The 22,519-nt window shown below is 41.6% G+C and overlaps 1 protein-coding gene across 4 annotated transcripts in view; it reads right to left on the reverse strand.

Moving 5' to 3' along the window:
- Positions 1–22,519, reverse strand: part of DYNC1I1 (dynein cytoplasmic 1 intermediate chain 1) — a 265,154-nt gene that overhangs the window by 36,498 nt on the left and 206,137 nt on the right. For all 4 annotated transcript variants that reach the window (XM_008686272.2, XM_008686271.2, XM_040644258.1 and 1 more), the window contains one exon: positions 20,854–20,998. In XM_008686272.2, the coding sequence (XP_008684494.1) occupies positions 20,854–20,998 (145 nt within the window). The remainder of the gene's footprint in view (positions 1–20,853; positions 20,999–22,519) is intronic.

Below are 22,519 nucleotides of genomic sequence, written 5' to 3' on the forward strand. Positions count from 1 at the left end.
ACTCCTGGTGATATACAGTGTGCGGCTTGGGACAATGTGTAGTGACATCTATTCGCCACTGTGGTATCACACAACGCGGTTTCACAGCCCCGAAATGCCTCTATTGGAGCAAGGCTTTTCAAACACATTCTGGAGCCGGGGGTTCAGTTCTTGAAGGGAGGGGCATTCTGGGAGTTCTCTAGGAGAAATATTAATTTTGTATTTTCCTCTAGGTAGTAAGAGTCGAGAGGTGAGGTTAAGCTGCTCTGCATGAGCGGGATGTTGCGGCCTTCTAACCGTGTCCGTCAGAAGCAGGCCAGTCGTGGCAGGCCGGGGGAAGAAACACCGAGGAACCACGAAGGGGAAATGACCCATTTGTGTCAGGTGAAGGTCATTCTTGGAGTCATCACACAGCACAGGTCACCAAGTGAAGTCAGCCTGAGAGTCACACCGTGTCACCAGTTTACTTTCAAAGAAACCTTATCACTTAAGTTAATATAGTTCATTTAAATGGTATGGGAGGAGGGTAAATTTAATTTGTAATTTGGGGGGAGCCGTAAAATTATTTAAGAGTTATAACCTATAGTGCATATATATTTTATTTTTATTTATTTTTATTTATTTATTTTTTATCTATTTGACACACAGAGAGAGAGAATGAGAGAGAGAGAGACCCGGACAAGCAGAGGGACTGGCAGAAGGAGAGGGAGAAGCAGGCTTCCCACTGAGCAAGAAGCCCAATGCAGGACTAGATTCCAGGACCCTGGGATCATGACCTGAGCCAAAAGCAGATGCTTGACTGACTGAGGCAACCAGGCCCTCTGCTTTTTTATCTATTTGACACACAGAGAGAGAGAATGAGAGAGAGAGAGACCCGGACAAGCAGAGGGACTGGCAGAAGGAGAGGGAGAAGCAGGCTTCCCACTGAGCAAGAAGCCCAATGCAGGACTAGATTCCAGGACCCTGGGATCATGACCTGAGCCAAAAGCAGATGCTTGACTGACTGAGGCAACCAGGCCCTCTTTATTTATTTATTTATTTATTTATTTATATTATTTTTAAAGATTTATTTACTTATCTGAAAGAGAGAGAGAGCAGGCATGTGCACACCAGTGGGGAGAAGGGCAGAGGGAAAACAGCAGACTCCCCGCTGAGCCTGAGGTGGGGCTTGATCCCAGGACCCTGAGATCAGGGCCTGAGCCGAAATCAGGAGTCCCTGCTCCACTGACTGAGCCCCCCAGGCTCGGCAGCTCATATATATTTTAAAACCTTCAGTATCTTTCCATTACCTGTTCAAACAGAATCCACACGCCTCCTTAGGCCAACAGGACCATGCTCACTTGACCTCTGATTACCTTCTCAACCCCCTCTTCTGCCGTTCTGTTGTTGCTGCCAACTCGGAGGCCTTTGTCCTGATTCTCACACAAACCAAGTCAAGCTTGCTCCTCGACTCATGGGAGCGAATCACATTTGTTTGACTCCATCGATTTACATTTGTTCCCTACAACAGCCTCCCTCCCCTCACCTTCATGGAGCAAAGGCCTTTTCATCCTCATGTCTACTCAGGCGTCCTCTTCGCAGAGGGGACTGCCCTAGTCACCCATCTAAACAGCTGTTCCTGATGTCTCGTCACTCTCTATCCCAATCCCGCTTCATTGGTTTCCTACCACGTACCACTATCGGAAATGTATCATGTACAGCTGGTCCGCATTTATTCATGGATTCTACATTTCTTGCATTTGCCTACTTTCCAAGATTTATCTGTAAGCCCCAAATCAGTGTTTCACAGTCACTCATGGGCAAGGGCAGAGTGGAGGAAAATCTGAGTCAGCTGGCATGCACATTCCCGGCTAAGGCCGAATAAGACCAGCTCTGCGTTCTTGTTTCAGCTCCCGTACCATAAATAAATGCCCTTTTTGTAGTTTATTTGGTGCCATGATTTTTCATTTTCATAGTTTTTTGTTGGTGATGTCACAGTTTATAATGGCCCCCAAGCATGGTGCTGAGTGTCGATCAGCGCTCCCAAGCACAAGAAGACTGGTGCGCCTTCCTGACAAAGTGTGTGTTCGATAAGCTTCCTTCAGGCATGGGCTCTTGGCTGGATTCATTGCTAATGGACCAGCCTTACACAGGAATAAGGTGTCTTCAAACAGAAGTACACATAAAACAAGATCGTGTTTTTGTTTTGTTTTGTTTTGTTTTTTAGAGAGAGAGAGAGAGAAAGTGTGCAAGCATGGAGGGAGGGGCAGAGGGAGAGGGAGAAAGAGAATCTTAAGCAGGCTCCACGTGGGGCTCAGAACGTGATGCGGGGCTCTATCTCATGACCCTGAGACCAGGACCGAGCCAAAATCAAAAGTAAGTCGCTTAACCCACTGAGCCACCCAGGTGCCCCAAAACAAGATCGTGTATTGATTGGTTGGTGAAAATGTAGTGACCAGAGGCTCTCAGGAGCTTACTCCTGTATTTCCCCCAGAAGCAGTGGTAATGGGCAACTTCACAGAACACAACTGCCATGAATGAGGATTGCTTATGTCTGTTTCTTTTGACGTGCACACGTTTTTTCTTCCCATCCAGAACGAACATGCCTGTGAAGTCAAGTACTTTGTCTGCCTTTGTTACCTTGTTCAGGGCCTAGACCATAGTAAGACCGCAATAGTCATGTATTAAATGAATAAATACAAGGAGTGTATATGTTATTCTCTGTTTATATGTATTTGATTATAAAGAAAATAATCTAAGGTAATGCTGGAGGTTGACAAGAACTTTTTCCTTTAAGGAAATTCTATTCTTGATACTCAAGTTTGAGTAATAAGATGTACACTACGCATCCACTGGCANNNAATCATGTCTCATTTCTGTTCTGGTGGAAGTCCTTGGCATAAGGTTAAACATACACTAAGTGCTTCTTGACTGTTGGTTTAATGAACAAATAATCGATCAAATATACTATTCTTTTGATTAGAAGGATAGAGAAGGCAATACTTGCCTTTACTTAGTACCAGAATATATTTTTAAATGTTTATTTATTTATTTGAGAGACAGCGTGCACGAGTGGGGGAGGGGCAGAGGGAGAGAATCTTCAAGCAGACTCTCCAAGGAGCACAGAGCCCGATGTGGGGCTTGATCCCAAGACTCATGAGATCATGCCCTGAGCTAAAACCAAGAGTTGGACGGTCAACCGACTGAGCTACCCAGGCGACCCTCCACTTCATAGCAGAATCTTAACTGTACACTGCTACCAAGAAATTGAGAACACAAGCCACATCCTGAGAGAGGATATTTGCAAAAGCCATTTGACAAAGGATGGTTATCTAAAATATTCAAAGAACTCTTAAAACTCAACAATAAGAAAATAAACTACTTGATTTAAAAAATGGACCAAAGATTTTAACAGACACCTCAAAAAGAAGATACATAGATGACAAATAAGCATATGAAAAAATGTTCCATATCACCTCATCAGGGAAATACAAATTAAAATTTCAGTGAGATGCCACTACACACCAATTAGAATGGCCAAAATCCAAAACACTGGCAAAACCAAATGCTGGTGAGGATAGGGAGCCACAGAACTCTTCTTCATTATTGGTGGGAATGCAACATGGTACAGCCATTTGGGAAGACAGTTTGGCAGTTTCTTACAAAACTAAATATACTCTTACCATACGATCCAGCAATCATACTCACTGGTAGTTACCCAAGGGAGGTGAAAACTTCTGTCCACCCAAAAACCTGCACACAGATATTTATGGAAGATTTATTCATAATTGCCAAAACTAGGAAACAACCGAGGTGTCTTTCAGGAGGTGAAAAGATTTAAAAACTGTGGTACGTCCAGACAATGGAATGTTATTCAGCACTAAAAAGAAATCAGCCAACAAGCCGTGAAAACACGTGGAAGAACATTAAATGCATATTACTGGGTGAAAAAAGGCTATGTACCATAGAATTTCAACTATATGACATTCTGGAAAAGGCAAAACTATGGAGATAGTACAAAGATTAGTGGTTGCCAAAGGGTAGGGAAGCAAAGGCAGAGCACAGAGGATTTTTAGGGTGGCGACAATATTCTGTATGATAATATAAGGATGAAGAGATAGCATTCTACATCTGTCCAAACCCATAGAATGCACAACACTAAGAGGGAAACTTAATGTAAAGTATGAACTTTGGATGACTGTTAAAAAAAAAAAATAGCACTGTTACTATATTCTTACATGTTTTGCAATGATAACGCAAGGGTTGATATGTATACATTCCTGTGTTCATATGCGTGTACAGCTGATTGGACAGAAGGGGAAAAGATCAATGGAGTAGAAAAAAGTGATACACGGAGAGTGCAGTTTTGAGAAATATCAATAAAGAATGAACAGAGGTGTCTTTGCAGGTCTGTAGGACACAGTTGTGTTTTGGTGGGGTGCCTGAATGAGGATTGAAATACATTTGCAACAAATAAAAAAGTTCAGAGTTTATTTTATTGTTAATTAGTAATATAACTGCTACTGGCTTAATTTCATTTATATGTGATTGGTCAATAAGATAATCACCTATATTATATGTTAACCATTTATGACTCTGATTGAAAGCAGTGGGAATACAGAACAGATATGAAATATGACCACTGATCTTAAGAAAGCTCATAGTTCAGTGGAAGATGGAAACAATTAACAAATAAATACAACAAAAGACCTTTACATTGTATTCGGGTGCTGAATTTTTTGGTGTTGATTGAAGTTATTGTAAGAATAGTTTCATGACTATATCATGATGCATTATTAAACCAGATAGAATGGTTAAAGTTATTCAAGCATCTGAATCCACTGTTAAATGGCAAATAAAAATAGGTGGACTGTTCAAACTGTTAAAACCATTGCTTCTAACACAATGATTTCCAACAGACTCAATTACAATCAATGTGAGACAGAAAAAATCTGGGACTAAAAGGAATCTGAATCATTCCCCTCATGACGTGGGTTTTCTTTAAGGTAAAACTGGGGGATTAAACAGGGCATCTGTAGCATTCTCCTCAGGCCTGATTTCTATGACTTAAACCAGATTTTCTTGTTGCCCTTCTTTCTCATTTCCCCACACATGGACTTTGATTCTAAAAAGAACATAAAGACTGCTTATTTAAAAAAAAGTGGGATATTTATTTAATCACTATTCCATGCGGTGCTGGCCTCGTACCTCCCACGGCTTCTGGAGCCTTGACACACACCTTCACGTCTAAATAAGATTTCTGGACACTTAATTCATCCTATCTTTCAGTCTCTCTCTATTTTCCCTCTAGATATATTCAAGTTCATTAATCATTTCTATCCTTACTAGGTTTTGGAGGGTTTTTTGTTTTGTTTTGTTTTTTTGTTTTTTGGGCTTTTTTTTCTTACTTGTTTGACATTATTGCTGGAAGCGCAAATTGGAAAGATTGTATTTAGAAATTTTGGGACTGATGGTTAGATGCTTGTCCAGAAGGGTGGAAAACCATGAAATGCAGGTTGAGGTGTTTGAAGTGATTAGGAAAGCAAGTAGAGCCGTGTCAGTCAGAGTTTCCAGAGCTATGTTCCAAGGAATACTGTTCTCTCAGTATGTTTGGATAAAACTGAGTCCCATGTCAGATAAATCTGAGGATCTCTGCGTGCCATAAACCCAGCCCGTCTCTGAAGAGTAAGTTAAAAAGGCCTCCGTGCTAAAGATACTTGTTCACTTTAACTCTTTCAGTATCTTTTTAAATCATAGAACTCCCACCGTTAAAAAATGCCTGTTTAGATTCCTCAAAATACAAACATTGTTATATGTTGTAGTAAGAGGAGATGGTACAATGAAAGGTTTTAGGAAAATTACCTAGGAGGATTATGTAGGAAGAGTGAACATGGAAAGGCACCAACCTCAGAGAAATAGGTAATAATTTTGTCACAAACTTGGCAAAGAAGACATGGTCGTTCCCTGCTCTTAAGGAACTATTTCCCCAGACAGACAGACTTTTAAGAGATGGGGAAGGGCATTGTTAGAGAAGATCATGGCTGTTCTAATTCATTACAGATCTAGATTAACACAAAATACTGTAAAAAAGAAGAAACAAGCTCACACGCATGCAGATACACACAGATATTTCACCCTTCATTTTAATGGTTCATGGATTGCTAAATTAAAGAAATGTGCTTAATAGCAGAAGAATTAAAAACTTAGCTGATTTACTGATCTTTGCAAAAAGAGGGTAATTGAGGGAGAGAAAAATCAAACAATCAGGCATAAATTAAGTTACATAGATGGGTGGAAGCCAAGAGTCTCAAGTATAACCTTCCTGGATTGGTGACCCATTACACCTCTTAATGCAGCTGGGTCTGGCAGAGTGGTAGAGGGGAAATCTGGTTTAAAAGTTAAATTTTTAATCATTAAGGAAGGTCCTAAGTGAGGAGGAAACTGACAATTTATAAGAGACTTCTTCTTACTTTTGACTTGGGCTTAGTTCAAGCCAATGAACCGGGGGACAAGAGAGAACACTATTTCACTCTACCGCCAATTCCACAACATTCCTCTCCAGAAACTTCCACAGAGCTGGTGAGCTTCCAGTAGTAAACACTGAGGTCTATTTCCCCAGAATTTATGGGAGGGCCTGTTATTCTCCTTTGGAAGAGAAAATAAGAGTTTTCAAAGATTAATTATATTTATTTTTCCTCTACAAAACTTTTATTTATTCCTTACAAAGTACTAGAAGAATGAGAACATTCTCCCAATTTTTATTGTCCCAAGTTGATAAAGAAGCAATTTGTCATAATGGTCCAATTCTACTTGTTCCATATTGAGTGTAATACTGGCAAACTAACACATATCAGACACAGGATAAAGATGAACAAAGTAATATCCTACTCTGAGAAAAAGTGTATAAATACATACTAAACAGTCAACCAAGTTAAAAGAAACGCGTAGAAATTGTAAAAGTAATTGGCATTAGAATAGACTAAGAAAAAAATCCTTACATGTGCTTTCTTTAGACCTAGGACAAATGATATTTCTCCATCTTCTTGTCCTGCCATATTTAAATCCTCTTTGAGAAGTCAGGACCTGGTGGGGCAGGGACAGGAAAACTAATGGGGTTCTGAGTAAGGATTTAGAAGCACTAGTGGCACGAGTTTCTTGGAACAAAGTAGGATGAGGAAGAGAGAATATATCTTAGGCTCAAAAACTTAAAAGCAATTATAAATGGATAAAAGGAAAAGTCCAATTGAAGTTACAACGGAAGAACAAGCAAACGTACAGCTAGCAGAGAGGTCAGATGAGACAATTCTGCAACACTCCGTTCAAGATGGCGTCCTGCGGCAGCGTATTTACAGAAATACACTTAGCATGATGTGCTGTCCCTGGTCCCACGCCAGTCGTGTGGAAGTATTCCGTTGGATGCAGCTTCCACTATTACGACGATGATTATCATTGTAGTCTTTCTGATCATGATCGGGCTTCATCTGCGTATTTAAGTGTCGTGGAGAATCGGGAGGGAAGTCTCAGGAAAGGATGCAAATGTAAACATTCTGGTCAATGGAGACGCTACTCCTGAGTGTGGTAGAACTGAAGAGTGTGCATTAATGGTCTAATCAAGTAATGTTAAGATAGGAGGGGCTATAGGATGTGCGCAGAGGTTCATGTGGAACCCCGTATTGCTGGTAATCTGAGGAGGCAGTCGTCCCATGTAGCATAGGACGCTTACGCTATGGGTCAGAATCCTGAGGGGGTGGGGACATGTCCTTAGTGCCCTGTCTCATGCTGCACGACATTAAGCCACAGGTGGTGAGTCCCCACTTTACCATAAGCTATGATTCTTATCATCTTCAGAAGAAAGTCTATTCTCCAACCATGGCATCACGGACTGTCTTTCACCATCTGGCCCCTTTTTGCCCCCAGAGGCCCCCTTTTATTCTTCCCTTCTGGTCACCTTGCACCCAATGCTACAGCCCGACCAAGCTAGTTTAATATCCAAATAACGACAACATTAACAATAACTATATTTAATAGCAATGATTGCATTGCTACTTCTTTCACGGTGCTTCCTGCTGTCTGCCTGGCACTGTTCTGAGAGCTTTATCCATCCCAACTCATTTCACCTTCACAGGTACCCCATGAGGTCGGTAGCGTTGTAGCAGCCGCTGGAGAGAGGAGTAAACCGCAGCACAGACAGGGAGACTACTTTCCCTGAAGTCACACAACCAGGGTGTCAACTATCCCATCCTTCTGTTTTTGAACACTCCGTTCCTTTTACTTGAAAGCCCTTCCCTGTGTCCCTCTACCGAACGAAGCCCTTCGAACCCCAGTTTGGATGGCACCTATGTGGAGAAGATCTTCAGCACCTTTCCTTCTCCGTCCTCGCCCCACCAGCTGCAGGTTGAGTTAGGATTTTTTCTTATAAACTGTGACTTAGAGAGAGTCAGCCCCCTTTTTTTGGGGGGGACATCCTATCCCACCAAGGACAGGCTTTGCCAGGGGTCTCTTGAGAAAGAGCACTCCCGCACGCACTGGGCTATGGCGCCCGAAAGAGGACTGTCAGCCTGTAGAAGAGCCTCGTCCCTCGCCCCTGGGATAACAACCTCCCGAGTGTGAGAGAGGGCTAAGGACACATACTCTGGTTGCCCAGCTCTCCAGATCATTCTTACAAACTAATTGGAATCCTACTCATCTACTTCGTAAGAAAAATATTTAGGAGGCCACTCTGCTCCTGGATGGTTGCCTTATTTTTTTTTTCACAAAATTACAGTTTTTAAATATTTCCTAATAGGATTTTTAAAGCTTAACCTCAGTTTTCTAATTATTATATTTCTAAATTATGGCTATGAATTTTATGGCTCGAAACCACTGCTAACTAAATATTTGCTACAGTATGTCTTTAATGTACATCTTTTAAAAACCCAGGGATTATTCATTCATGTATTAATTCGATGATTTATTAAGTGTCTACCAGGTGCCAAGCACTCTGCCAGGTACTGGGGATGCAGACAGAATAATGTGAGCCTACTCTCAAGGAGCTCGTGGTCTCACAGGGAAAGGTTGGAAACTCTATGTACACTAAATGCGATTCAGTGAGCAAGACAAAACTATTTTTATTATTGCATTATGTGTAATATGGCCATACTTAACATTTATTACAATACACAATCATTTTTGGTGGATTCATTTTAAAGGTAAAAAACCACTGTTTTTCCTTAAAAACAAAATTTTTCCAAATTTTTTTATTCATAAAAAATTGAAATTATCATTCTTCCCTAGTAGCTAAGATGGAAAAAAACAATCAGGTAAGATTGTCATCTTACATTTAAACCCTGGCAGAGGATGTCAATGTGAAATAGGTAATATTTATTGATTTCACAGTAGTTGCTTAGAAATTGAAGATTATCTTTCTAATTTGTGCAAAGTCATCACCCTTCACTCACTTAGAAAATTTTGTTTTCGGATGCTCCGTTTTGTTCAAAGACATTTTGTTAAAAGGACTGAAAGGTAGGTTGGCTGCTAGGATAGATTGTACAGTGTCAAGATACATTTGAGGGAAGTCAGTGATTTCCGTCAATCAAATGTGTGTCCTGAACGGTTCTTGGATGACAGCACCCCAGCGTGCTGCCCAGGAGCCACATGGAATGCCAACACGTGGGTTAAGTCAGACCATCTGCCTGACCAGTCAACATAAAGGAGTTGAATTTTAGGGCCCCAAAGTTTTAACACAGAAAGGACTTGGAGGCTATGATCACTACAAGCAGAAGAAATTTGAGCCTTTTGAAGACTAAAGGAATAGACTGAGCTGGCAAATACATGAACAGTATCAAGAACCTAAATCCTTAGAAGCTGCACCAGGACCAAAATAAATATTAACCCAATGTTTAATTGGAATCCACTGAAACTTTCCAAACTGGATGCAATGATAAAAAGTCCAAAGACTCATAACTTGTCTAGCCACTAAGCTAAACTACAGTACAGGAAGAAAATTACCCCAAACCTCAGCAAACAGAAAAGCTGAGTGGAATAATGAATGTTTTAATCCAGCCAAGAGTTCATACTTCATTTCTAAGTATCAACTCCAGCATTTCTTGATGGATGGGAAGTTTAATGGGCTAAGATATAGTAAAAGGTAAGAGTTGGTACTCCATCGAATTTATTCAGGCAATGCATTTCTTATAATTATTTTTTTAAAAGGATCATCAAAGATAGACTTTTAAGTATGCAGCTTTCTACTGTTCTCTTAAAAACAGCCTCATTGATACATTACAGAAGGATGTTCCAAGGGACTACTCAACATTATTGAAACAGCAAAGTCATGAAAGGAAATGAAAATGGCAAAATGCCCTTGGAACAGGCAAGAAGGAGGGCAGACAATTTTTGAAGGAGGTGGTTTAGTGGTGATCATGGAGATAAAAGAGATTGCAGGAGGTAAAACTTCAGTTTTGTGGGAAAAGGCAGAAGATAAACAGGATGGGAAAGAGACAGCAAAGTCAAGGGCAGGGTGTCTGTGCTCTGTTTTGTTTTTAAAAAGTTGGAGGGAAGGACAAGTGGGGCATACAGAGAAGAGAGACAGATGATGGCTTATTGTGGGAATTCACATGGAAGATCTCCTAGGAGAGGCCTCCATGTGGATAGGTAGAGAACTCGCACTCTCTCTATATCTTCCAGGCTCTACCCCTACGTGCCCGTGAGGCCACGATGACTGTTTGCTCTTACATATTCATTTGGACTCTCCCATATATTGCCTATGTGGCAACCAACCATAACAATACTATTTTCTACACATGGTTATATTTTCACTCTTTATCCGCTAAGACAAGGTGATTCTTTACTTCCCTTGCATGCAGTTAAAATACAATATGTTGATAATTAAGGTGATGAACAAAGCTCCTGTCACTATCAAAAATGGTTGTGTTACTATGCTTTAAAAAAAAAAGTACACTGTTAATTATTACGTCTTAAGTTCCTGACCCCCCCTCCAAAAATAGAGCCTCTGTCACTAACATGCGTTACTTATTCTCTCTTAGTAAGTTCACTATGATGATGAACACAGAAAGAGTCATGTTAGAATTTCAAGGTTCTATAACACTGGTAGGTAGGTTAATTTTCCACCTACGGTCAATGTGGCTTGTTGGTCTCCATAAATCAAACCACACTTTTGGGAACCGTTTAGAAGCCCAGACCTCCAAAAATATACAGTATTGTGTTCTTCCTTTAGCCTTTCCCAATTCAAAAATTCAGCCTGTGCAATCTTCATAGGAAATTTAAATAAAACCCTATATAAAGTTAACAGTAATATTAATTTTTCAAATCACAAAGAGAATCGGCAATGACTGCGTTTTCTCCAAATATGCTTTTTCATTTAACTACGGTATTTCTGAAATCCTATGTACAGAAATTGTATGTCTTAGTCTTGATCTTTAAAATCATAGCTTCTCTCTAAAAGTGTGTGAAGTGCTACTGTCTCATTGGCAATCACATTACTTATGCAGAGTGAGTGGATATGGACTTTGCTAAAGTCTTCAAGATTACATTCATTTTGCTCAGTGCGCTAATTGCAGCATACCATTCTCCCCTGGAATACAGATTTTCTGGCCTACTATTTTATCTTTGTGTTCGAAATGTGAATTCTTGGTCAGTAGAATGTACGAAATGCATGTCCGTGTTGCCAAATTTTCCTGTCGTTTGGTTTGCCTTTAAGCTGGGGGTGGGGGTATCTTTTTGAGCCACACTTATTTTCATGCACAAAGTATTATAGTGCAGCTACTTTTTAAATTTGACTCCTGACTAGTTCAAAGTCTTATTTCTTAGCATCAACTCTTTCTACGCTTTGAAGGGTTCTTCCTTATGGGATTTAATTTGCCCTCTGCTATGTTCTGAACGTTTGTGTTCCCCCCAAATCCCTATGTTGAAATCCTAATCCCCCATGGGATGGTATCAGAAGGTGGGGCCTTGGGGAGATGCTTAGGTCATGAGGGTGGCACCTCATGAATGGGGTTGGTGGCCTTATAAAGGAGACCTCACGATCTCCCGAGGCCCCTGCCATGTGCCGGCTATGGTAAGAAGGGGCTGGCTATGAACCAGGAAGAGGGACTTCACCAGAACGTGAGCATGCTGGCACCTGATCTTGGGATTCCCAGCCTCCGGAACGGAGTGAAACACACCCCTGCTGTTTAGAAACCACTCTGTGCGATTTTGTTACGGCAGTCCAAAAGGACTAAGACCTAATCTTGGTGGGAGGGTATCACTAACTCGATGATCAAGTAAGCCCCCACCATGACCTTTTTCATCCTCGTTTAAATGATCAGATGACTCCGACATGAGTTTAAAATAAAGATCACCAAGGTCACCATCATTGTCAGAGAGTCCAAAAAATAATTACCCATCTTATTTTTCTCTCTGTTCTCCAACTATCTGAAAATTCTCATTGTCAACAAGAATGAAAAAAACCTAAGCCTTGATATCCAGTATTTTCTTTCCTTTTTTTAATTTCCAGTATTTTCAAAACAATATTTGTATTTTCACTTTGCCCTTTTTATGAAGATAAAGGAGGTTACTTTCAGTCAGTCTTGTAAAAGGGACTAGTAATTTTAGGAGATGCTGCTACCATTTCCTTTACATTTTATGCATGTTTAGATTTAGAAGAGGAGACAGACTCTAGCCGGTGTTGCCAGGAGTGTCAAGGAGAACCATTGCTTCTAGGACACCACCACCAAAGCTTATGATTAATTTGGGGTTTCAAATATATTCACAGTACACACCCCAGGCCAGAACAAGTAGGGTATTAATTATATCAGGAAACCTGACTGGGGGGTGGGACAATGATTTCCATTCTCCTGCCTGAATCCTGAACTAGCTCCCCCATTCCCTAACACAACCCTGATGAGAGAGGAGAGACACCTCAAAATCAATGAACTGCCCCACGAGCTCTGTAGGTTGGGGAGTTTGAGACAGAACTTCACGTCGCTTTAGAGCATGGCTCTGCAAATTCTAGCAGCGTGGGGATCACTTGCAGGGCTTATGAAAACATAGATCGCTGGCCCCACTCCCAGAGTTTTTGATGCAGAATGTCTTGAGGGCAATGCAGATAATTTGCATTTCTAGTAAGTCCCAAGTAAAGCTGCCCAGATGATCGAGGGGCCACACTTCGAGAAGCCTTAGAATTTCAGAGAAGCGGTAGATCCCCCACGCCTGAAGTTGTCGACCTGCTACAGTAAGTTGGGGACAGCTTTTGGCCTTTTTTTTTTTTTTTTTTAAGAGAGAGAGAGAGCACGGTGGGGAGGGGCAGAGGGTGAGGGAGAGAGAGAGAAACTTAAACAGGCTCCATGCCCAGCACAGAGCCCCATGTGACCCTGCGAGCACCTGAGCCGAAATCAAGACTCAGACGCTTAACCGACTGAGCCGCGCAGGCCCCGTGTTGTGGACAGCTTTGAGTGCCAGATTCAGGAGGTTCGTGAGGACTTTAGACTAGAGTCCACAACCGCCACTTTACACAATTCCTGGCACTCTTGTTAAAACTCAGACATCACCTATGAAATGCATCTTTGATATTTAGCCCCATCTGCTCCTCAAATTGGTGCCGTTCAGACATCCTCTGGAGTCAGTGGCCTGTCCCACCTCTTGCATGACCTGCAACACCACCCCCCCGCAACATCCCACTTCCTGTTGCTGTCGGCAGATGAGCGAGCCTCTTACTCCACCAGAGAACAGGGACCTTCTCTCATTCTCTGCTCCCCCTCCCCCTTCCACATAGCTGAACCCATCCCATCTTTCTCCAGCCTTAGCGGTGTCCTGCCTCTTCTCCCCTCGCCAACCCCACCCTGGCACCTGAGAGCATCTTTCTTAACTGTCAACCACTCACTGTCCACCTGTACTCTTCCCTGGCTCCTTCTCTTCAGGCCACAAACATGCTCAAGTCTCTGAGAAAGTTATAATAACCAAACGCTTCGTGGGCCTGGCTTTCCCTGCTAGCCCCCGCTCCTGCAGTTCCAGCCCGACCTCAAAGAGTGGTCTTCCCTCCTCCCTCCGCAACCAGCCTCAGTCTGCGCTGGGGTCAACGCCACCCTCTACTTGCTTGTCCGTCCACGTATCCCTTCTCTCCCCACAGCCGCTGTCGCTCCACGGTTGCACCCTGTCCTCTTCAATTCACATCGATTCTTATTTTCTTTTGGGATAAATGACTGACTATAGGCTGATCACTGCCACATCTAGATCTTTCTTCAAAAAGTCAGCTCTATGCCCAGTGTGAGGCTTGAACTCACAGCCCCAAGATCTATGAGCTTTTTTAGCCTCACTCTTATCCCCGAGCTCCACTATTTTCAATTGCCTTTTAGGAATTTCCAGGGGGCTCAGCTGGAGCGTGCCCCAGACGGCTACTTTTCTACCCCCCACCCCTGCTTGCCCCTCCTCTATTTCCTGTCTCCGTCATTGGCACCACCATTCTTCCCCTCGGATGCCTGAGGCAGAAATACCAGGATCGCCACTGACTCTGCTCTCAAATCAAGTCCTCTGGTCACCAGGTCCCCTTGCTGGTTTCAGGCTTGCGTTCTCCTCCACAAGCTCTACGCATCCACTCATGACTGTGAGGACTTACTGGACCATTTACCGTATGTAACATATTAAGCACAATGCCTGGCATGCAGTGTGACCTCGATAAATGGTGAGCTCCCACCCTCCTGCCAACCTTTGCGAATTCACCTTCCATAGAAAACTCCCCCAAATTCCATTTTGATTAGTTCGGTCCTAAAATGACTTGCCATCATTTATAAAATAAAGATAAATCTGCACAATCAAGTACAAACTTATCTTTCCAGCTCATCGCCTGCATTTCCTGAGTGGATTCCTGCCTTGCGGCCATTTCGATGAAAATGGCTTCTCCCTTGTTAAGTTATCAGCTGGAAGGCAGCCGTGTCCTGTGCTTGCCAGGGAAATGACTCCAACAAGGTTTCTGCTTCCATGGGAAGCCTCCCCTGACCATGGTTTAAAGATGAAATCTGGTGGCTGGGGGTGGACGGAGGGCAATGTAATGTGATTTAATCCTTTCCTCCTGCATGCTGTTCTCACTAGGATTTGCAAGAATTAGCATTCTGTTCAGAATTCTAGGCTCTTTTTTTTTTTTTAGTATCTCCCCTCCCCATTCTTGCTAAATTCTTAGAGCATTTTCTAGGAATTTCTGTTAGTACTTATTTCACTTGAACCATCCACTCAGTGTCTCTGTTTCCCATTCCATGATGAGCTCCTCGGCCTCCATTTTCAGCCTTCTCATGGAAAGCTCCCTCTGCTGCCTGTCTCAGGGGAATCGTCCCTCTCCCATAAGCTCACCACCTCCCTTGCTGTCTTCTCAAGTAGAAACTGTGCATTACTGGCTATCCTGTTTCAGAAGAGTGAAATAAAGTCTTTGCTCTCCAGGGTGTAGACACTCAGTAAAAAGTCCTCCTTTTAAGCTCAGGCCATGTCTCTCTCATGCGTTCCCTCTTCTGACCTCTCTTCCTGATTTGCTGAAGACTTACACCCAGGGCTCACGATCTCCTTTTCCATCCCAGTCTTGCCTCTATTCTGGCCCATTTTGAAGCCCACAGCCCACGAGAACCTTGACCTTTTATTTCCATGACCCGTCAGCTCCAATGACCTTCATGTGGACTTGATTTCAGTGACAACATGACCACACCCTGGACCTTTGTTTGGTTGGTTTGGTTTGTTTTTATCACTTGGAATTATTTCAGTTGTGAATTACTAAATCCAAACAGCTCACTTTCTAACAATAATCTCTTATTTTACTAGTTCTCCTATTCAATTCCTTCCTTCATACCTATTCTTTGATCTTATAGAGGCTTCCAAACCCTTGCTCCCTTTACTTTCTCAGTCTGTTTTCATTTCCTTTCAGCCACAGCACAGAATCCTTAGCCTCTAACATCAAACATACTCTCACGCTTATTTTTGATCCTACGTTCGATTGTCCCGCCATCACATTCTGGGAAAGCTTTGGCCCTGGAGCCAATTATGTGTCCCCCTCATCCATATCCATATCTGTGCTGTTAAGTTCTCTTGGAGGAAGTTGGTCCTGAAGACTGATGCCACTAGATCATTCTGGTCTTCAACCCAGCAGGGTTTTCCAGACCCCCAGAGTCCATCTTTGCTTCCCAAATTTGCTCTTCCTCTTCTCTCCCATGACCAGCTGCAACCTGCTCCCTCCAGCCCCTCTGCGTCCCACTTAGCAGACTACTCATCTCCTGCTTCACTGAGAAAACAAGACCACCTGAGACGTCCCTCTGCTTTCACTCACCAAACCTACACACTTGCACGTGTTTGTCCCCTTCCTTTCCTGTTCCTTCGTTACAAAGGAAGATATGCCACTGCCCAAATTTACACGTTACCCCTGCCCGTGCTATGCATCTCATCCACTCAAGCATCTTCAGGAGCCTTTCTCTGTCTTACACTTGCCGTGTTTCTACTCTTCTCCTTTGCTGGCTGTTAGACAACAGCAACGTCCTCGAGAGTCTCTACGATCTTAGAGAAAAAAATAGAAAAAGAAAAAGAAAAACTCTCTCTACTGCCCATCTTCCTCTCCTCCTAGTCAAACTTCTCGATTTTTCTTCAGTGCTTCCTTGCTTTCCACTCACTCCTTAACCCATTGTTATCTGTGTCCCATCCACAGCACACCAGTGGAACGGTACTTGCCACGGGCACAGTGAAGCTACTGAATACAATGGACGTACTGCAGTCCTGATGACACTTCCAAGGAGTACTTGTTACTCTTGGTCACGCCCTTCTCTTCTGTTTTGTTTTGTTTTTCAGTTTTATATTATAGAAAATTTCTTTTTTTTTTAAAAAAAAGATTTTTATTTATTTACTTGAGAGAGAGAGCAGGCACAAGAAGGCAGAGGGGCACAGGAAGAGGGAGAAGCAGAGTCCCCATTGAGTAGGAAGCCAGACACGGGGCTCGATCCCAGGACCCTGGGATCATGACCTGAGCTGAAGGCAGACGCTCAACCGACGGAGCCAATGTCAAACATATTCGGAAATAGAATAATATCAATATCCAGCGTCAATATTTATCAATACTTGCACAATCTAATTCATCTATGTCCACACGCTCTCCCTTCCCAGCTGATTATTTTGAAGCAAATCTCTGACATATGATTTCTTCTGTAAAATTTCAGTGTGCATCTCTAGAAGATAAAACTACTTAAAATGATCAAAATATAATTATCACACCTAAAAATAATAGTTCATAAATATCATCAAATATCTAGTTGGTTTTCCCATTTCCTAATAGCCCTCTAATTTTTTTTAAAGGGTTGAGTGTCTAGATCAGGATCTATATGGGATTCATATTTTAAGATTGGTTGAAACTCTCAAGTACTGTTTCATTCTATTTTGTTTTAATATGTAGTTTCCACCTCCATTTCTTTTTTTTCTTTGAAAAAAATTGGGCTTTTGTTGTAGAAATGAGATCGGAGGTCCCGTAGATTTCACCACAGCCTTGATTTGGCTGGTTCCATTCCTGTAGTACTTAATATTTTGCATCTTTATCTCCTATTGCCACTAAATTCGGAGATCTGGTAGAGTGATAGGATTTGAATTTGATTTGGGGGACAAGCCTGTTTCAAAAGGGGTATGGTATACTTCCATAACCATGAAAGTTGTTTCTATTTTTACAATGTTATCAGCAATAATCACTACCTAATATTCAAATCCTATCTTCCTATATTAGCTGGGATATTTCTACAAAGAAAAACATCCCCTCATCAATAATTTAAGTAGCCCTGAAGTACAAATCATATAGAAAAGACAGAATAAATGTTTGAGTCTTTCAGAGTAAATAATTAATTCTTTCTTTTACTTATTAGTTTCCAAAATATTGAATTGGCTTTCGTCATGTTCTCCAAAGATGACTAATGAGGTTTTCCCCCCCTTTTTTCAGTATTATTATGAACTCATAGAAAGTAAGGAAGTTACCAAACACTACATATTTCTTGTCAAAGGTCCTAGAAGCCAAATTGAGAAAACTTCTGCAGGCCAAAGAATATCAGTGAGGGTGAACTCATGAATCTATTACCCTTTGTCAAGAAATACGTAGTGTTTGGTAGCTTCCTTGCTTTCTATTATGATGAAATATTCCAGGCTCATTTTACCCATTTCCTGCTCCAGATCTAGAATCACTGATTTCCTCCAGGATCTCTGGTTTCTTTAAGTATAAGTGGTATTTAGAGAGCAAAAACTGGACACCAGGAGTGTCATTGCTACTGGATTGGTCATTGTTTCTAGACCTTTTTGTTGAATATGTATTTTTTAGATTTAAAGGTAACACACACCACAAATTCTTACTCATACGTCCAACTTAAATTCAGGATTACTGCAGAGGTTTTACTCAATTCAGGCACTTATATGTCCTTTCAACCCCGCTGATATCACTCTTCAATGATACCAAATGCAGTCATTTATCTCATGATACAAACACAACGGTATCAGAGTAACAGTGACAAAACAACCACCAGCAACCTGAGTACTAAAAGTAGTTAAAATTTTTTTTGTAGTTCTTTTTATCTTTAAAATATATCCCTTTTGAAATGTATAGTTAAAACAAGATTTTACAGTCAGAATCATTCCATACTGTAATGTTTTGCCTCCAATTTGAACCACACTAAGGTTGATTCGTTTCATGTTACTTCACATTTTTTAAAGATTTATTTATATATTTTAGAGGTGGGGGAGGGGCAGAGCCACAGGGAGAGGGAGAGAGAGAAAATCTCAAGCAGACACCCCGCTGAGCATGGAGCCTGACGCAGGGCTCCATCCCAGGACTGGAGGTCATGACCTGAGCTGAAATCAAGAGTTAGATGCTTAACTGACTGAGAAACCCAGGTGCCCCACTTTACATTATTAAGGTACCACTTTTAAAATTTTATTTTGTTTTGTAACTATGTAAAATATTTACATGGTTCCCAAGCCAAAGGTACAAAGTATCTTTTAAAAAGTATGGCTATTCTTGGTTCTTTCCGCCTCCTGCCTCCTTGTAAGGAATAATTTTGTGTACCTGTGTCTATCTTTCCAACTTTTAAAAATACATAAATAAATATTAAACAATGACAACATACTAACTTACACTTTTCTCCACCTTGCTTTTCTCATTTAAAAATATATCCTAGACATCACTCCATAATAGTATAAAGAAATCTGCATTTCTTCCTACACTTGAATCGTACTCTCTCATGTGGACATGGGTTGCTTTTGATTTGTCCAGAGCCCTAATGATGGACTCTTGGGTCCTCTCCAGTCTTCTGCTATTCAAGGTAGCCTTTCAATGAATCTCCTTCTAGAGATGTCTTTTTTCTTATTTTTGCTAGTATACCTTTGGCATAGATTCCTAGAAGCAGGAATTGCTCTGACAATGAGCAAATATGCATGATGAATTATTTTTATATACTGCCAAATTCCTCTCTCCAGCATTGTGCTGTTTTTCACTGGCAATTGCAGCCTGTGAGAATGGCTGGTTCTTTCAGTCTCATCACAGACTATGTTGCTTTTGGATTTTTGTCAGTATGACAGAAGAAAAGAAATTTCTCACCTTGATTTTAATTTGGATTTCTCTTACAGGTGAGGTTGTTTCTCATGCAGTTGAGACCAATTCTGTCTGTCCTCTTCCCACAGTCCCTCTCGCAAAAATTATAATCCCCTCCCCCATTTCTTAGGTTGGTACTTTTTAAATCTCCTTTTCTAGTTCATTTCTCCTGTTTATTTCCTAAATAGTCCTCTTTTTCTGGATCTACTCTTAACGTTTCTTTTAAAATCCACTGCTTGGACTGTAATAATGATTGCTATTCCTTTTTTTTTTTTTTAAGATTATTTATTTATTTGAGACAGAGAGAGAGAGAGAGAAAGCATGTATGGGGGGAAGGGCAGAGGGAGCGGGAGCAGCAGACTCCCTGCTGAGGAGGGAGTGAGATGCGGGGCTGCATCCCAGGACACTGGGATCATGACCTGAGTCAAAGGCAGACGCTTAACTGACTGAGCCACCCAGGCGCCCCAGTGATCACTATTCTGACTGGGACCGGGTATGTACCTGCAGCCCAGAGGCCTCCCTCCACTTCTGTCTCACATCGCAAACTGTCTAATGGAGATCGTGAGTCGTGGGTCCCAGCACCTTAAATTTAACCTGCACAATGCTCTTCACTAACTGGCCCCTCCTCTGGTGCTCTCCAGGTAGTGAATGCAGCGATCAATTAGCTCAGTCTCCAGCGGCTCCGGCCGTAACTTGCCTTAGTTCCTGATGACTCCTGGTCTCACCATTCTTGTATCAAATCCTGTCACCAACGTCTGTGGCTTCTCCTTCAAAAATGGTTCTCAAATCCATCTATTTCTCTCCATCCCAAACTACTGGTTGACACCACTGCCATTTATTCCCTGCCCTCCTGCACCTTTCTTCCAGTGGCCTTCCCCCCCCCCTTTTTTTTTTGCTCTCAAGCAGGGTCAGAATTGCCTTTGAAAATACAATTAATGGAGTGCCATTTGCCAGCTTAAAAACCACCAAAGACTCCAAAAACGCCCCCAAAACCCAAACCACCAAGTCCCAAGTCGTATTTCCGTAAGTACACATGTGTGTAAGTCAGTGCTATGGAGCTCCGCACAGTCAGCACTAAAGTAGGGAGAGGGCGGGGATGGCAGCAGGAGGGGTGTGGCAGGCGGGTGAAGGTTAGTAAAGAAGGACTTCCATTTTATCAGTATTTGAATTGCTGAAATTTTTAAAATTTAGAATGTTTTGAAGTATCACTTGTATATTTTAAAATAAATAAAATGGACCTAGAAAGAGGCAGACTGGGCTCGTCAACAGGCTCTGAATAGTAAAACTGTCCCCTTTGCCTGTGTATTTAACAGAGAACGAAATCGAGACATTCTTACCTTTGTGGTCCACAGTTTGACGGTCCAGTCAAATGATGACGTGACAAACAGGTGTGAAAAGTCGATTGGGCCCACAGCCATGTGGCAGTTAATTCCAGTCACTGGCCCCTGGTGACCTTCGAAGACCTCCCCGATACCTGCTTTGCTGCATGAAGACCACACAGGAGCAGAATTTCAGTGACCTTTGCAAAGCAGCGATTGCTTTTAAAAATAAAACTAACTTGTCTCCGCGTGATTACTTCTCCGTAATTTAGAAGGACAACCATAAACCACCAACACTGAAAGCACTTTCACAGTTATCATGAGAGAAATAAGATGCTAGATAACTTTTGATGATTAAAAGATAATATGGAGCAATGTGATCTTTTTAACCTTCTCAATTTAATACCAAATTTTGTCATTTAGTCCTTTTTCAGGAGTTCCTCAAATCCTCTCATTGTTGATGCAGCACATCAATGGAAAACATACACACTTCGATCTCAGAAGCTTTCATATTTTACTGAATAAGACTCCTCTCCTTAGGATGACATGTGGCAGACATTCTATTTTAGCTCCTTCTGGGGACCCCATTGGCTACAGACCTCCACACACCCTTGTATACCTACATTTATCTTTCCAAGGAAATTTCTTAAATGAAGTTGATGTATCTCAAAAGCTAATACTTTGTGGAAACCCTTGCCACCACAATATGATATGCATAACTTAAATGTGATATTTAGAAAATAATGGTTTCACTGAAAGAAGAGAAGTTTTCAAGTCTACTGATTGTAACTTCCATAAGGGCTGGTGCCTAGTTTTTCTTGTGGCCAAGCATTTGGCCTATAGTAAGTGCTCAATAAATATTTGATGAAAGAAACCACAAGGGAAAGAGACAAACTTTGGCCTTTTTTCCTCCCCCCAAAAGAAGCACATCTGAGAAACAGTGATACATATTGTGAACATTACCCAAGGACCTATATCGTTTATGCAACTAAGCTGGGATTATTTCCAGCCCCCTGGTATCACACAGTAGTCTGCACACAACCTACCCAGTTAAAAAAAATGCCCCAAACACTGTATTTTAAAAATCCATGTGCATGAGGTTATCAATAAGAGAAATACTTAGGGATTGTGGAATCTAAATCTTATGTTGCTGAGCGTAAAATAAATTAAGTTATTAAAACATTGGGGCTTCTGGAGCGCCAATAAATGTCAATGTGCTGAGCAAGATTTGAAATCATGAGAAAATGCTGCAGCGTGTGCTCCCTGTAACAGGCACTCAAAAATTATGCCCAGTGAAACTGCTAACAGCAGTTCCACACATGATCATTTAAACTCTTCTAAAGAACACGAGGAACTGATCTTTGAAGTGGCCCCTGGTGAGACTCCACTTGCTCTTAACAGCATCCTGAAAGGGTTTATAGGGTGCAAAATGAGGACCTTATTTAATTTATGGAAGTGGATTTTCACCTTCTGTATGTTAGGTGAAAAATAGAATTTCCCCCTCCCCCCCACTCCCTTAGCCCTATATGACCCATTTAAAATTACTGTGAAGCCAAATTCCTGTTTTTCTACAACTTTATTAAGATCTGTATTTTATATTTCAGATGGATGGGCCAATGTAAGAAGCAAAATCAAGCGTGTGGTAAAAAGATTTGTGGTTTTCACCTTAGGTACCCTTCTTTTG

This window comes from Ursus maritimus, unplaced genomic scaffold (assembly GCF_017311325.1).
Source record: "Ursus maritimus isolate PB19 unplaced genomic scaffold, ASM1731132v1 scaffold_3, whole genome shotgun sequence".
Lineage (NCBI taxonomy): Eukaryota > Metazoa > Chordata > Mammalia > Carnivora > Ursidae > Ursus > Ursus maritimus.